Raw genomic sequence first — 16,685 nt, forward strand, 5'->3', positions numbered from 1 at the left:
GTGGGGTGTGATTAATATATGCCCACAAAACAGACAGAGCTCTTAATTCATGCGGTCAGATCCTAAAAAGGAATGAATCCTTAGATAGGATAAGATTAACTTTCCTTAGTCGAGGTCTAACCCCGAGAAATAGAAGCCGCAGACACATCTCCCCCCCCCCTTTTTTTGGGGAAATGAAGAGTGTCTTTGAGAACCTCAAATGGACTTCTGACTAACACTGCTGAGATAGAACTTCAAAGCCCTGATTGCCCAAAGAAGTTTATCCTCATCTTCATGACTACCAGTTTAAGAAAACTTGGAAACTTGAAGGTAGAAGCCATATAGAGGACTTGATATTAAGCAAGGAATCCTGGCTGACACAACAAAGTGAAAACGACAATAGATCCAACTGGAATTGGTCGTATTCAACAGAAAAAGCATGAATTTCACTTCTCCGTATGGTAAAAGCCATAATAAGAAGGAAAACCGTCTTAAAATTATATTGGAACTGTTAATAAGCCTGATGAAAAAGGTTCATAGGGAGCTCATCAAGCATCCCAACATGTTACACAAGTCAAAACCGCTTAAGAAGGTAAAGGAACGAAAAACATAGTGTTGACGTTCCATAGTTTGGATCAGTTCCAAAATAGGTAAGACAGCACAGAGTTGCGATGACTTACACAAAACAAGGTATACGAAAGCATAATCTCTATCCTTTGATGAAGAAAAAAACAAATTTCTTATCATCAAGAAAAAGATGAGAAAAACCTCTATGTATCTAGCAGAGTGATTAAGGTAATAACTATGCTCTCAATTACCCAGTAAAAAATAAATTTCCATAGAACCTTTATACAGTTCTGATGGAATTATCCTTGCACAAGTAACAAGGATTGAAACTCTAACAGAAAAACGTTTTTCTGTTGAGATAACTAAAAGTTATTAATGGCCAGACATGAAGTGGCACATGTTTGGATCAGTAAAAATATGTCTCCGTGAGATATGATATTTGACCTGTGAAGAAGTTTCCTGAAAATAATTGTACAGGAGACTTAAAAGGTCGTAGAACCATAATCCCATGGTTCATTAAGTATATTTCATGAAATTATGGCAAAAACTCAGTTATTGCAAAAACTCACCAAGAAGGCAAGATATTCCAGTTTATGTCAATGGACGAATGTATAACAATCGCACACCCTGCTGGATCGATTTCTGAGAACTGCATTGTTGACGTTGTTCAGCATACCGGTATACACTGCGATATACGATCGCATAACGCTAATAACTAGCGTTTGATGATAAACAACATTCTTTGATATACTATGTACACCATGCAACTCGTCTGCAACTTCACTGCCGCGCATGCGCAATTACATTATTGAACCCAACTGAAAAATAATTCGAAAGAAAGAACTGCAGGACAAAAGGTCCAACAGGGCGTTGAGACGAACTGGTATGAGAAAGACGATAGACAAAATTTGTTGTTCTTGCAAAGAACGAATAAGTTCCTGATTTCCAGTTACAAGGAGTGATAATATGATCACCTCCGTGTCTGTAAATAAACCACGACCGATGTGTGATAGTTGAAACCATCACAAAGGAATCGTGAAAATGTGTTGTAAATGAAAAACAGCTAAAAAGAATTTTCGCTTTTCAAGATGTAGATGTGCAGGTGATATTCGTTAGGATACCACATAATTGAGAAAATCAAGATACGTTGTTCTATGTGATCGTCCATAACCTTATCTGCTCACATCTGTATAAGATGTAAGGAAGGTTGTGGTAGAATAAACTATATTCTTGCCAAGATAATCTTCTAGTCTAGACACCACTGAATAGTGGTAAATAATGACAAAAAGATGGAAATCTGTGTCATTAAATAATCCCGAGATTAATACAATTATCTTAAAAATAAAGCTGAAACGGACGTAAGAAAAGACGTCTCAGCAGAAGGACCGGTGACCGGACCGGCAAATACCGACCGCTGACCGGAACCATTTGTCAAGGATGGGTGGGCAAAGAAACCACGGCAAGCCGAACTTTCCCACTCCAAACACACTTGAAAATTGGTAGAATAGGACAGTGTTTAACACTTATAAGTTTATGACCTATCTACAGAATATAGCCTCTTCTTGAACCAATAACAGGCGCCTTTAAAATCCTGGATAATACAGGTCGCGAAGTCATCGATTTGCGAAGTACGGAAATATGATTGATAGTGGTACCTCCGGAATCGGAGGTGTGATGGCAGAAAAAGGTGAAAACCCTAGGGGTAACCTTAAGCGGGTCCACGCTTGCCGGTAGAATGCATGGAAGTCTTAAATTCTGACTTGATTAATCCATTTACTTCAAGACTTCTAACCTGGACGAATTCCGAAAGGAATACGACCAGTTATAGGAAGACGGCCTGTTATGGCCAGAAGTGTAATAGAAGAATAACTTTAAGATGAGGTCCCTCCAGATCCTAGGATCTAAGATCTGAGTTCAATAGGTCCTAAGCCATCTACAAGACTGTAGCCGCTATGCGGTCAATCTGATAGGCAATCCTATGTATCAGAACTCTTGTTGATTCCAGTAGCTTGAAAATATGCACTGCTGTAGGAGCAATAGAAAAGCAGAAGTCGATACAAATGTCGTCTTGCTAATCCTGCTAGCGTCATTAATGTGTCCCAACTGTTCCGTGACACTGACTGCAAAGTCTGAAGCCGACAGGTAAAGGCGGTTAAAACAATTCATCCTTCGGGTCTCGAACATAAATTAATAGAGGTCAAATAGTAATGTTCGACCTCAATGCTAGTCTCCGAGCCCACTTCAGCCGATCTATCTGCAAGACCAGTAGTCTGCATGTAGCCGGTTGAGATAGAAGTACAAATAACAGATATAGCATGATTTGGTAACCGTCGCCAGTAGAACATCAGTATTGAAAAACACAAAAAGTCATGTAGATTGTTGAATCCATAAAATATAGTATTCAATACAATCATAGCCAGGGGTATACAACTATGTAATGTAGACGATACCCGTGATACTAAAAATTGACCGATGAAAACACAGTGGAATACCGGTAATTGGTAAGTGGTGACCGAACCGGACCGGTCAATGACCGGTAACTGTAGCCCGGTGAACGGACCAGTCATAATATGACCGGTGACGTTACCAGTTAAAGACCGAAAAATGGTGGAATCCATATGGTCTGTTATCAATGTCAAGCACTGCTCGGAAAAGAAGATCATGCCAAAAAAATCCAATCCGATGGCGATGAGACATCACTTATTCTGACCGGTGATCAGTGATCGGTGATATGACCGATGAATGGTGACCGATGTCCGGTGATCGGGACCGGTATAATATAACTGCGTCAGAATGGAAATATCTGGTGCAGAAGAATGACCATCCACGAAGTCATCTGATAATGTTAACCGGAAAACAACGGTAGATTATCAGTATTAATAGGCATAAGTGTCCTTGTAGTCGTAGTGGAGAAAAGAACAGCTTATCCCGAAGCCTGAATGTTAAACGAACTAGTGTTCGTATACAACTACGGCTCGGTGACTGCAACATGTGTGGATGCCATAAGAAGAACCATCACACGTGGAATGGAGACATGATATTCCTAAAGGAATAAAATGGAGAACGTCGATATGACCAGTAGGTTCATTAACGCCTACGTGAGAAGTGGCGACATCCATATAACTTCGATGCCGAAATATTGTTCGGCTACGCTGGAAATATTGTCTTCTACAATATTGTCTCCGTGAGCATTGACATGATCGCTTACGAGCGTATCAACGCCGAGAAGTGCTCAATGAAGGAGAGGTATGTTCGATAAATATCCAGTGGTGCTCAATGCAGTGCGCTGATGTCTACGTGAAGGTTGACGACGTCCTCGTTTCCTGCGATGTCGAGATCTGGATCGGCCGAGATGTGGATCGGCTGCGATGAGACCGAGATCTTCTAGAATAACGTCTCCGTGAGTGACGACGTGATCGCTTACGAGAGCCGCGACGAGAACTGCTCGACGAAGAAGAGCGTGTCCGATGTCTAATCCTTGATGAAGACGATGTATTCAACGAAGAATAGGAGAATAATTCAATGAAGAAGACCGAGTTCTTCTTCTTGACCGGTGACTGGTGTTATCGGTGGCAGGCCTAACTGATGACTGTTGACCGGTGACCGGAGCGGTGATCAATGACCGGACCGGTGACCGGACCGGACCGTTGACATGACCGGACCGGTGACATGACCGGTGACCGGACCGGACCGGTGACATGACCGGTGACATGACCGGTGACCGGACCGGTGATCAATGACCGGACCGGACCGGTGACATGACCGGTGACCGGACCGGTGACCGGACCGGTGACATGACCGGTGACCGGACCGGTGACATGACCGGTGACCGGACCGGTGATCAATGACCGGACCGGACCGGTGACATGACCGGTGACCGGACCGGCCGGTCAGACGTCGATCAATGGTCCGTGATCAACGTCCCCGGTGACGTACCGGTCATATCATGACCAGTGTTGTCACCGGATAATGACCGTATGGCGGATGCCAAATGGTCCGGCATTGGTCGATGTCCTTGACCAATGCCATCGGGCAAAGACCGGCTGACGGGTGTCGCCATATGGTCTGATGTTGACCGACTGTCTAAGAGACTTAGCATAGTACGGTCGCGATCGTGCCCGATACCCGGTGACTGATACTGCAACTATCATCCATGATCTGCGAAGTCACCGGGTATTTATTCACTCTTGTTTCTGCGACCATCATGTAGTCGAATATATGAAAAACAAGAGCAAAGCATATTCAACCATAAACTGGTCACAGACCAGATTATCATACGGCACATAAAATCATTATTTGACCATAATGAAAATTATAATAATACTGCCGTAGATCATAAATTAAACAAAAGTTTAATTCAAAACAGATGAAAAATAAAATGACGATCAATTAGATTGTCATACGGAACGTTAAAATCATTATTGCACACAATGGCAAATGATAACAATCTGTCAATAGAAGAACACGCTTTGCACGATCTCGTAACACATTAGAAGAACATGCTTTGCAAATAAACCATTGTTCGATAAAAACAAGCATGGCTTACCTTTTACAAATGAAACAAAATCCATTAAATCCACACAAATTAATCCGAATGAGAAATAAAAAGATAAATAACACAATTTATCTATTCAAAACCCCAATCAACCAAGTGAAAAACAATATTTTAATTCAGAGCCGTAAAAGACACGTATACACCTGGTTGATCCGGAAAGAATATTGAGGGTTGGTTACCGATTTTTGGCTAGGTTGCATTGCACTATGTTTAACCTGGCCTGTATTACGGTATTGAGGTGGCGGATTCCCAGTTAAAATTCCGGATGAGTTATTTCCCCTTGGAAAGTATAAGCATACGATAACAGGTCAGTATTTATGACATTAAAATAGTACTGTGAACATGATTGTTCAGAGTTTGAAAATCATGTGATGTCTTTGATGAAGAGTTTCTCACTATTTGTAACTGTGAATATGTAACAAACAAGTTATTCACAGTTTAAAATAGTGAGAAACTCTTCATATGCATTCTTAGCAAGTTTTAAACAGTCTGCATATTCAACATGATTTTCAAACTCTGAACAATCCTTTTCACAGTTATTATATTCATGTTCATAGACATCACTATCACTAGTATACGCTTCTTCATCCAGTTCTAGTTACTGTTCTGAAATTGTTTCAGTTTGAGTGGTTTTATACAAGAAAATTGGAATAGCACAGTTACTACCAACACTTTTATCTTGCTTGTTATTAAAATCAGGGACATTGTTGTTTTGGTCTGGTTCAGAACATTTAAAATGTTTAAATGAAAAGATCGACTGGACGCTACCGTCCGCCATGTTGAAACGTCTGCTGAGTAGAACTTGTTCTGAGCGTTTAGATTGGCTTATACAACGCAAGCGACCAATCAAATCTCGTTTTACTTGTTCTTGATAAAAAAATATATTGACCCAAAGAAAACAAATAGATACAAAGGGAAAAGTCAAAAAAAATACCGCAATTATGCTAATACGACACGGACTTGCCCGGCGGACTATCTACTTTGGAAAATCACTTGCCCGCGACGATTTTAACCCGGCACGGGCAAGCGGGCGTCTGCTTAAAAAAAGCCCTGTTAAAGCTTAAATCGAATGAGAGTTTTAACTGTAGTATGCTGACATATAAGCGACACTTTTCCACCTTCAAAACTGACTGTATATATTCTGTTATCACCACATAATAAAAAGTGGGAGAATGAAATTACATTTTATAATCTTTTTTTAATTGAAACGGAAAACAATTAATAGAACAAAGACAATACAGCCCTAAAGTGACAGATCAAATATGATTAAGTTCTGAGAATGAAGGTATCTTTGCTAGATCTCCGATTGTCAATTAAAAAAAGACGGCACTTACTTTACAATGGCACGAATGATTTCATCATTGCTGAGTTCTATCTTTCTTCTTGTTATGGCTGTAATCACAAACAAATATGTCTATACTGCACCAACAAATACACAAACTGTATTGCTTGTTTGGATGATTTAACATCAGATGGTACTAAGTAACTGCGATTAAATCAAAATCAACCTACTCTATCAACTGTGTTAATTTCAAAACAGCAGGTTTAGTAAGAATATCTCAGGTTTTGAGCTCTGTTATTTCTATTTCCAATTTAAGACTGTAGTTGCTAACTCTTTACCCTATCCCACTCAAAAGCAAAGTAAAAATGGCTACGTGCAAACAGCATAAAACCAGAACATCCTGCCAGTAACTCGCAGTCTGCTCAGGTTTCATGCTGTTTGCTGCTCATCAGTATCTAAGGTTTGGAAACGAAGCCTTAAAAACTTGAATCTAAAGGCCTTTGATAAAAATTACTTTCTTAGGGACTACAAATGCATCAAAATACATATCTTAGTAGTAACGGGCTAAAAAGAATGGATTCAGAATCCAGACAGCCCCTTTGGCATTATACTTTTGTAGCAGTATCGTTTTAATACTAAGTCTGATATATATGTGAGCATTTCTCCAAATCCATGTCTTTTTTTATTATATAGCTGTTGCTTAATTAAGGCAAATCCCCTGATGATTTTTTATTTTAATTAATGCAGTTTTCTCTCAAATGAAATTCGCCTAGAAATTCCTATCAACTATTACTTACATCAAATGAAAGTTATAACCAAAGTTGGTTTTAGCACAATATTTTTCCCTTATTACTGTAGTCCCTTAACAAGTTAAATTTAATTGAAGACCTTACTGACTAGATCCAAGTTATAAAGGCTTTATCTCCAACCCTTAGATACTGATGAGTTACTCGCAGGCTGTTCTGGTTTTATGCTGTTTGCACATAGCCATTTTCACTATGCTTCTGAGTGGGAAAGGGTTTACATATGTATTCATTATTGACAAATGTGTACGCTTGAATAATGTGCATTTCAATTTAATTTGGATCAGAAGTTCAAAGACTGTTACCTTAACTGGCTGTTAAAAAAAAGTTTTGAGCAAACGAGCCCAGCTGTTAGGCCCTTACCAACGTTGCGGACCCTATTGGGCTCCAGGAGGGTTATGGTCTCGGGCTTCTTCCTCTTTAGGGTCTTGGGCGTGGTATCGGAGTCCTTGAGTGCGCCCAGCACACCCAGCTTGAATGTCTCCTCAAACTCATTGAAGTCAATTACCTGGGATATGTATGGAGCAACTGAACATTGAATTTCTCTTCAAACTCATTGAAGTCAAACACCTGGGATACGTATGGAGCAACTGAACATTGAATTTCTCTTCGAACTCATTGAAGTCAAACACCTGGGATACATATGGAGAAACTGAACATTAAATTTCTCTTCAAACTCATTGAATTCATACGCCTGGGATACATACGATCAACGTTCTGGGACATCTTGGTTTAATGCATGCATGTAAAGTGTCGTCCCAGATTAGCGTGTGAAGACTGCACAAGCTTATCAGGGTCGACACTTAACGCACATGCATGGAGCCCAGATATCCCAACTCACATGGAACATTTGAATACTGTACTTCATACAGGAATCGTACGACGTTTAATACGTGTAGATATTGACCCTGTCATAAAAAAGTATTCAGAGATACTGTAAATACTCAGTCCAAAGGCGATATTATTTTCTTTCAATAACAGGGAAAAATTAAAAGCTTAATTTATGATGTTGTTATTATTGATTAATGTGATAATTTTTCAGGTCGAAATCAGGACAGTTCATGAAAACTGTTGTGATATGAAAGCTATCTGGGTCATTGTCGACCTGAAATGGTCCACAAGTCACCTGGGGGTAACTAGAAGCTGATTCTTGTCACTCTGGTGTGACTTCAAGCCGACGCTTGTCAAGCCCGGGTGACTAGAATCGGCTTCTAGTCACCACCGGATGACTTGTGAGCCATTTCAGGTTGACAATGACCCATTGAGCGATATTTAACCTTGTTGCATAACAATTAAAACAAGACTATTGCCAAGCAATATATGTCCCCTACCGGCTCCACCATTGTCAGAATTGTTTTTTAATTGTTTTTTATATTTGTTACCGGTAGGGGCCAATAAATCATTCCAAAACAAGCTCAAACTATTTAGGTGCCATATGTACCCGGTAGAGTTTTTCATCATCGAGGTCAGCAAACACAGTACCCCGGACCTGCTGGGGCCTCATAGGTGTCCAGTTGAGCACAGGGAGACGGTACTTGGTCTGAATCTTCTTCTTGATCGTCATTTCTGAGATGCAAACAACATTGTGGTAGTGAGGCATTGGGTGGAAAAATAGGGTGTCACCCATAACTCCTTAGATACGCATGTTCACGCTTTTGTAGTCCCTTAGAAAAAGCAAATTAATTTATAGACCTTTCTTACTAGCTTTAAGTTTTAATGTCTTCATTTCGAAACCCTAAAATACTTCATAGCAGCAAACAGCTGTTCTGGTTTTATGCTATTTGAAAAAATCAATTTTAACTTTGCTTCTGAGCCGAAAATGGTTCAACTAATAAGCAGATGTATCTATTTTTGTTGCCACATGGTTGACTTCGGTGACCTCATTATATATATATTTGTTTATCAATTTTTTAATCAGTGAGCAATTTGAGATTCATAGAAAAATACAAGGGACAAAATTGTCACAAAACCGGGTTTTCATTGTGAAAAAAAATCTGATAAAGGGAGAAAACTCAAACTGAACTTTTGAAATGAACAAACAAAATAAACCCCCTTTGTAAGTTTGTTTTTAAAAAAAATCTATTTTTGGTCGTGGCGACCTTGACATTGGAGATATTGACGTGATTCTTTCGTGCGACACACTGTCCCATGATGGTGAACAAATGTGCCAAATGATTTAAAAATCTCACAATGAATGACATAGTTATGGCCAGGACAAGCTCATTTATGGCCATTTTTTACCTTTGAACTCAAAGTGTGACCTTGACCTTGGAGATATCGACGTAATTATTTCGCGCGACACACCGTCCAATGATGGTGAACAAATGTGCCAAATGATTTTAAAATCTGGCAATGTACGACATAATTATGGCCCGGACAAGCTTGTTCCGCCCGCCCGCCAGCCAGCCCGCCCGCATTCGCCAATCTAATAACCAGTTTTTTCCTTCGGAAAACCTGGTTAATAAGTGGGTAATTCAAATAAAATGTATTTTTGCTAACACTTAAATTGTCAAATGGGTTGAATCAACATATGAGGAAAGCGCTTGCATTTAAAAGTTTAATTACATTTTTAAGAATTCATATAAGATGCATTATTATTGTATTATTGTATGACATATCCAAAGAGTATTGCTCCAGATGAGTCTCTGTACATGTATTCTCTAGGTGACAAGTCATAATGTCCACTAAAAATGCAACAAAACCTTAAATGGACAGGTTTTTTCCTGCCCAGACAAAAATGATGTAATTAAGGGTTAAAAGTTTAAGTCCTTGTTTATTATATATTAACACGATGGGTTGTTGACACTTACGGTCCTTGCTGTTTCCCATTCCTGGTGCCGGTGGTGCTGGTGGTGGAGCTCCCCCGGGGGCGGGGGGAGGTGGAGGAGGGGGTGGGGGAGGCATGGCTGGCGCCGGTGGAGGGGGTGGTGGTATGGCCCCTGAAGCACCGATAGCACTCGCCGCTCCAATACCTGAACCTGCAATTACAAAAACAGTACTTAGTTTAAACTTATTGTTTCTAGCTGGATTGCATTGCTAGCCGAAGGCATATTCAAACCCTCTTGAGTGTGTTTTCTGGATAGAACCAGTACTTGGTGTCTTTGGGGGAGATCTACAGAATGCTTCCAATGTGGGGATGGAACCTGTGACCTCACAGTCACTAAGCAGAGACAAGAGAAGTACTTTTTAAAAGCAATCAGGCTACTGCTTTAAACCTGTAGGCCATTGAAACCATTTAAATGTTTTATATGCAGAGTAGTGCAATAAAGTATAAACAGGAATTTTAACTTGGGTAATAATCTGGTTAAAAAAAGTAAGGTAAATCCTTATATTACTGTCATGAATTCCAAAAAATGACTAAAGAGGAAGTTGAAATGAAAATATCAATTGTTTTCTTTCCAGTCATAATGTTGCAACAAAATTCTTTTTTGAAAAAAAAAAAAACAAGGGACAAAATTGTCACAAAACCAGGTTTTCATTGTGAAAAAAAATCTGATAAAGGGAGAAAACTCAAACTGAACTTTTGAAATGACCAAAAAAAATTAACCCCCTTTATAAGTTTTTTTTTTTTTTAAATCTATTTTTAGTCGTGGCGACCTTGACATTGGAGATATTGACGTGATTCTTTCGTGGGACACACCGTCCCATGATGGTGAACAAATGTGCCAAATGATTTTAAAATCTCACAATGAATGACATAGTTATGGCCAGGACAAGCTCATTTATGGCCATTTTTGACCTTTGAACTCAAAGTGTGACCTTGACCTTGGAGATATCGACGTAATTATTTCGCGCGACACACCGTCCAATGATGGTGAACAAATGTGCCAAATGATTTTAAAATCTGACGATGAACGACATAGTTATGGCTCGGACAAGCTCATTTATGGCCATTTTTGACCTTTGAACTCAAAGTGTGACCTTGACCTTGGAGATATCGACGTAATTATTTCGCGCGACACACCGTCCAATGATGGTGAACAAATGTGCCAAATGATTTTAAAATCTGACAATGAACGACATAGTTATGGCCCGGACAAGCTTATTCCGCCAGCCCGCCAGCCAGCCCGCCAGCCAGCCAGCCCGCCCGCATTCGCCAATCTAATAACCAGTTTTTTCCTTCGGAAAACCTGGTTAAAAAACAACAAAATAAAACGCATTATCCTCTATTAATGTTAATTTGGCCGTAGTTCCATTGGACATAAATGATGGTTATTAACATGAAAACTTCTAATTTACCCCAGGCATCACCAGTTATTGAATGAAAACACTCATACACACATTATCGTATACAAATTTATAATAAATATCTGTTGCACTTACTTATGATAATCAAGACCGGTTTGCACCAGTTGGCCATACTGAGGTTATACAGATATTTATGTACTGGACATGTAATAACAAGGGACAAAATTGTCACAAAACCAGGTTTTCATTGTGAAAAAAAAATCTGATAAAGGGAGAAAACTCAAACTGAACTTTTGAAATGACCAAAAAAAATTAACCCCCTTTGTAAGTTTTTTTTTTTTTTTTAAATCTATTTTTAGTCGTGGCGACCTTGACATTGGAGATATTGACGTGATTCTTTCGTGGGACACACCGTCCCATGATGGTGAACAAATGTGCCAAATGATTTTAAAATCTCACAATGAATGACATAGTTATGGCCAGGACAAGCTCATTTATGGCCATTTTTGACCTTTGAACTCAAAGTGTGACCTTGACCTTGGAGATATCGACGTAATTATTTCGCGCAACACACCGTCCAATGATGGTGAACAAATGTGCCAAATGATTTTAAAATCTGACGATGAACGACATAGTTATGGCTCGGACAAGCTCATTTATGGCCATTTTTGACCTTTGAACTCAAAGTGTGACCTTGACCTTGGAGATATCGACGTAATTATTTCGCGCGACACACCGTCCAATGATGGTGAACAAATGTGCCAAATGATTTTAAAATCTGACAATGAACGACATAGTTATGGCCCGGACAAGCTTATTCCGCCAGCCCGCCAGCCAGCCAGCCCGCCAGCCCGCCCGCATTCGACAATCTAATAACCAGTTTTTTCCTTCGGAAAACCTGGTTAAAAATAGTTGCAGTGGTGAAGCGTATTAATGTTGATTTCAGAACATGATCCTATAATCATTACACGAGGGTCCTACAGATTATTTTAAAGCGTTGTGGAGCTAAACTAAGACTAAAATTATTGAGTTATCGTTAACTGGCATATTCAATGTATTGACTGCATAGCCTAAAGGTAATATGCTTCTGTTGTTTTATACCACATTCCAATTCAGAAGCCATGGCATAGTTGATATGGTGACCGCATAGACACCATAGTTCACTGGTTTAATCACCCCTGTGGGAATATTCTTCAGATCTCCCCCAAAAGAAAACAAGTACACCAGCACACAGACTCGAGAGCATTTAAATAATACTAAGGCTTTCTATGAAATCAAGCTTAAACAAGAGTTCCGTGGTCGGAGACATATGCCCCCCAAACAGGGCTTTTGAATAGTGACCCCAATTTCAATATGGGTCATCTTCTGTCCAAGGCCAATACACATTTTAAGTATCAAGCCATTCGGTAAATTCAATGACGTGTTATTGATCAGAAATGATTTTCCCACTTATTGTGACAGTGACCTTTGACCTAGTGACCCCAATTTCAGTTTGTTGATGAGATTTTGATCAGAAACGATTTTCCCATTTATTGTGACAGTGACCTTTGACCAAGTGATCCCAATCTCAATAGGGGTCATCTGATGTCCAAGTCCAATGAACATGTGAAATATCAAGCCAGTCGGTGAATTTGCTGATTAGTTATTGATCGGAAACGATTATTTTCACACTTATGGTGACAGTTACCTTGACCTTTCACCTAGTGAACCCAATTTCAATAGGGGTCATCTACAGTCTAAAGCCAATGCACATGTGAAGTATCAAGCCAATCGGTCAATTCGTTGACGAGTTATTGATCAGACGTTGACGAGTTATTGATCAGAAACAAACTGGTCTACTGACAGACAGATCGACAGACATCCACTTATCCAGCAAAACAATATACAACCTCTTCTTCGAAGGATGGCATAATGAACAGGTTTACACCAATAGAGAATCAGTTACCACAGTAACCGTACCGATGTTTTTCTTGAGATTCTCTAGTTCCTGCATCTTGGCGTCCAGTGTGGAGAGGGCTTTCTGAGACTCCGCGTCTTTCTCGCTGATAACGTCCCGCAGAGCAGCGTTCTCTGCCTCCTGCTGGCGTAATATTTCCTGCAATCATAACACAAGGGATACATAGAAGGTTTTTGTCTGGGGGAAAACTTTGGAGGCATTTTTAAGACATTTTATTTGTAAAATTATGGCTAAAAAATTCTGAGCAAACAGAAAAAAAAACATAACACTGAGGATACATGGGGGGAAAACTTTGGAGGCATTTTGAAGACATTTTAGTTGTAAAATTATGGCTTGAAAATTCTGAGCAAACAGAAAAAAACACAACACAGGGGATACATGGGGGGGGGGAAACTTTGGAGGCATTTTGAAGACATTTTATTTGTAAAATTATGGCTTGAAATTCTGAGCAAACAGAAAAAAAACATAACACAGGGGATACATGGGGGGGAAATTTTTGAGGCATTTTGGAGACATTTATTTTGTAATATTATGGCTGTGAAATTGTAAGCAATCAGAAAAAACTAATATTTCCGGCAATAATACCAAATGGGAATACGCAGAGGGTTTTTTGTCAGGCGAAAAGTTTGGAGTCATTTTATTAATCCGGTTATGGCTTGGAAATTCCCATTATAAAGTTTGTAAGATGTAATTGATATAAAATTGAGCTATAAATAATAATTAATAAATAATTATTAGACACTTCTTTTATAAACAAGAGCACCGCCTTGCGGGTGCAGACCGCTCATCTATTTTCTTTTTAAAGGTGAAGGGACTCTAATTTTCAATCACAAAGGAGGGAGGGGTGGAGTGAAGAGGGGTGTATAGTGTGGGGGTGTGGACATTAATTACATTATCTTCCAAAAATGCGAAAAAAAACGAAAAAAAAAACACAAACATTCGGGGGAGGGGGGGGGGGGGGGGGGCCGGGGGGCGGCAGGTGGGGGGGGGATTCTTGGGTGTGATGGTTGGACGGTATTTCAAACATAAAATAATAAAAATAAATATTTGTGTTTTTTAACCGTTTCAAAAAAAATAAATCATTAATATATGGAAAAAATGGCATCCTTTTTTTAATGCAAGAATTTGTTATCAAGTTTTATTAGATATAAAGGGACAGTGATGTATCATACTTCCATCAATAGACAGTTTTTGTATTATAACATGCCATCTTGGCCCTGTGTAGTTACCTTAATTTCTTCCAGCTCTGTACTTGTGTCAGACAGTTGTTTCTCAAGCTCTATGGTTTTATTCATCATCTCATACTCAACTTCCTGAAGTCGTTCTGTTGCCTGAAATCAATGAAATAATGCTTAGAATACTATTTATGTGTTCCTGTTTTTAATTTATAACTTCTAAACAATTTTCAGAGTTACTACAATGCTGTACCTTACATAATATGTAATATTACACAAATATCAGACATATGAATTACAAGTCGTACACCACATTAAATGAGCACCTGCAGTAAGTCACACAACTTAGGAGCTCACTAGGCACAAGAAAATTGAGACAAATTTAGAATTTTAGCCTACATTGCCAACGTTTTTTTCACTAAAACATATTCAAATTACAGTCTTTTGCTATGGAGGATGAGGGTGGGGACGGGAGGATCCAGAAAAAAACCCTATCTATTCATTGTTCAGTACAGTGACCACTATAAAAACTAAGAATTGTGAAAAGTTAAATCCGGCACAGGGTTTGTAGGAACCATTCTATTTTAAACTTAAGAATAAAGAATAGTCTTAGAATCAATAAATATACCTCAAACTTTGCAAATTTACAGGTAACAAATGGCATTTATATCAGTTACATATTGTTTTGAACAAAGAATGATACAAGTACAGGTGTTGACTGCCATACTAGACTTTACTTTCAAGAATTTGGAGTACATAACAGTTTTAAGATTTTTTTTTTTAAGCCTTAAGTCTAAGAATTGGCTGGTAAATATAGTGCTCAGGTACTAATCCTGTTGACTTCATCCTCTAGCTATAAAAGACAACAAATTAAGCAAAGCAAAATCCTACCAAAAGAAATATTGTGCCCAAAGTAAAATTGCACCCAGGTACATACCCTGTTGACTTCATCCTCGAGCTCTGCAGCCTTCTCCAGTGCCTCTGTCTTAGTCTCAGAGTCCTCCAGCAGAGCCGCAACATCTATCACATTGTCCAGGTACGCATGCACCTGCACCGCCAGGCGGTCACTCTCTGTGTGACTCAGCTTCTGGGAAAAACAGCCAAGGAAAGGTTTATCACTGTTCCTTCCATTAGCAATTATGAGACATTTTGTTATAAATCAAACTCAGGATGTAATATATATTGATATTGGAAAAAGATGGAGGAGGGAACAACCTTTTTTTAACCTTTTGTCACCAAGAAAACAAGTTTTTTTATACATTTGTTTCCATGCTGAATTAGTTTTTAAATATTTAAAAACATGCTTAATAAGTATGGATTTAATTTTTTTGCCAGATCAGTTTCTATCATGCTTTGATTCTTTAAAAGTTAAACAATTTGACTTGCTTTAAACTCCCTCCTTATGACTAAAAAATGACTCCTAATAACACAAAAATGTTCCTTGCTACTACAAAATGGCTCCCTGTTAACGGTTACTACAAAATGGAAGCGTCCTAAGGACGCACATCTTCAGAGAAAGTATAGTTGCTAAAAGGATGTATAGTTGAAATGTTTAAGGAATATCTTCTATATAATTATTCTATTTTAGGCTTAACACGAGTATTCAAAGGCATAATAAATTTGTCTTTGCCCGGAAGTATCATTTCATTTTAAAACATCTCTATTCCTATCCATTTAAAAAAATGTTTTGAATCAATAAATGATTTTGCCATATAATGTTTGTACTCACTTGTAAGTAAGCATCCAGCCCAATAATTGAGAACTCATGTTGCAAGTGGACTCGAAAGTTCATGTTCTCCACTGAATGCACGACTATGTTGATAAACTGCATACATGCTACCTGCAACACCAAACCCAATACATATGAGTCGCGTTCTGAGAAAACTGGGCATAATGCATGTGCGTAAAGTGTCATCCCAGATTAGTCTGTGCAGTCCGCACAGGCTAATCAGGGACGACACTTTCCACTTTTATGGTATTTTCAGTTTCAAGGAAGGCCCTCCTTATGGAAAATCAAGTTAAGGCGGAAAGTGTCGTCCCTGATTAGCCTGTGGACGACACTTTACGCACATGCATTAAACCCCATTTTCACAGAACAAGGCTCATATTATCATAGTAACATTACTAAGGTTTCAAGTCAATAACCTTCATTTACCAAATTTGTTAAACTTATATGAAG

The 16,685-nt window shown here is 38.9% G+C and overlaps 1 protein-coding gene across 5 annotated transcripts in view; it reads right to left on the bottom strand.

Annotated features, from left to right (window-relative positions):
- Nucleotides 1-16,685, bottom strand: part of LOC127854986 (formin-like protein) — an 82,203-nt gene that overhangs the window by 15,328 nt on the left and 50,190 nt on the right. For all 5 annotated transcript variants that reach the window (XM_052390201.1, XM_052390198.1, XM_052390199.1 and 2 more), the window contains 8 exons: nt 16,236-16,346; nt 15,444-15,593; nt 14,561-14,662; nt 13,334-13,469; nt 9,997-10,164; nt 8,628-8,752; nt 7,550-7,694; nt 6,436-6,493 (listed from right to left, as the gene is read on the bottom strand). In XM_052390201.1, coding sequence (XP_052246161.1) covers nt 6,436-6,493; nt 7,550-7,694; nt 8,628-8,752; nt 9,997-10,164; nt 13,334-13,469; nt 14,561-14,662; nt 15,444-15,593; nt 16,236-16,346 — 995 coding nt within the window. The remainder of the gene's footprint in view (nt 1-6,435; nt 6,494-7,549; nt 7,695-8,627; nt 8,753-9,996; nt 10,165-13,333; nt 13,470-14,560; nt 14,663-15,443; nt 15,594-16,235; nt 16,347-16,685) is intronic.

The sequence above is a fragment of the Dreissena polymorpha genome, chromosome 13, assembly GCF_020536995.1.
Source record: "Dreissena polymorpha isolate Duluth1 chromosome 13, UMN_Dpol_1.0, whole genome shotgun sequence".
Taxonomy (NCBI): Eukaryota; Metazoa; Mollusca; class Bivalvia; order Myida; family Dreissenidae; genus Dreissena; species Dreissena polymorpha.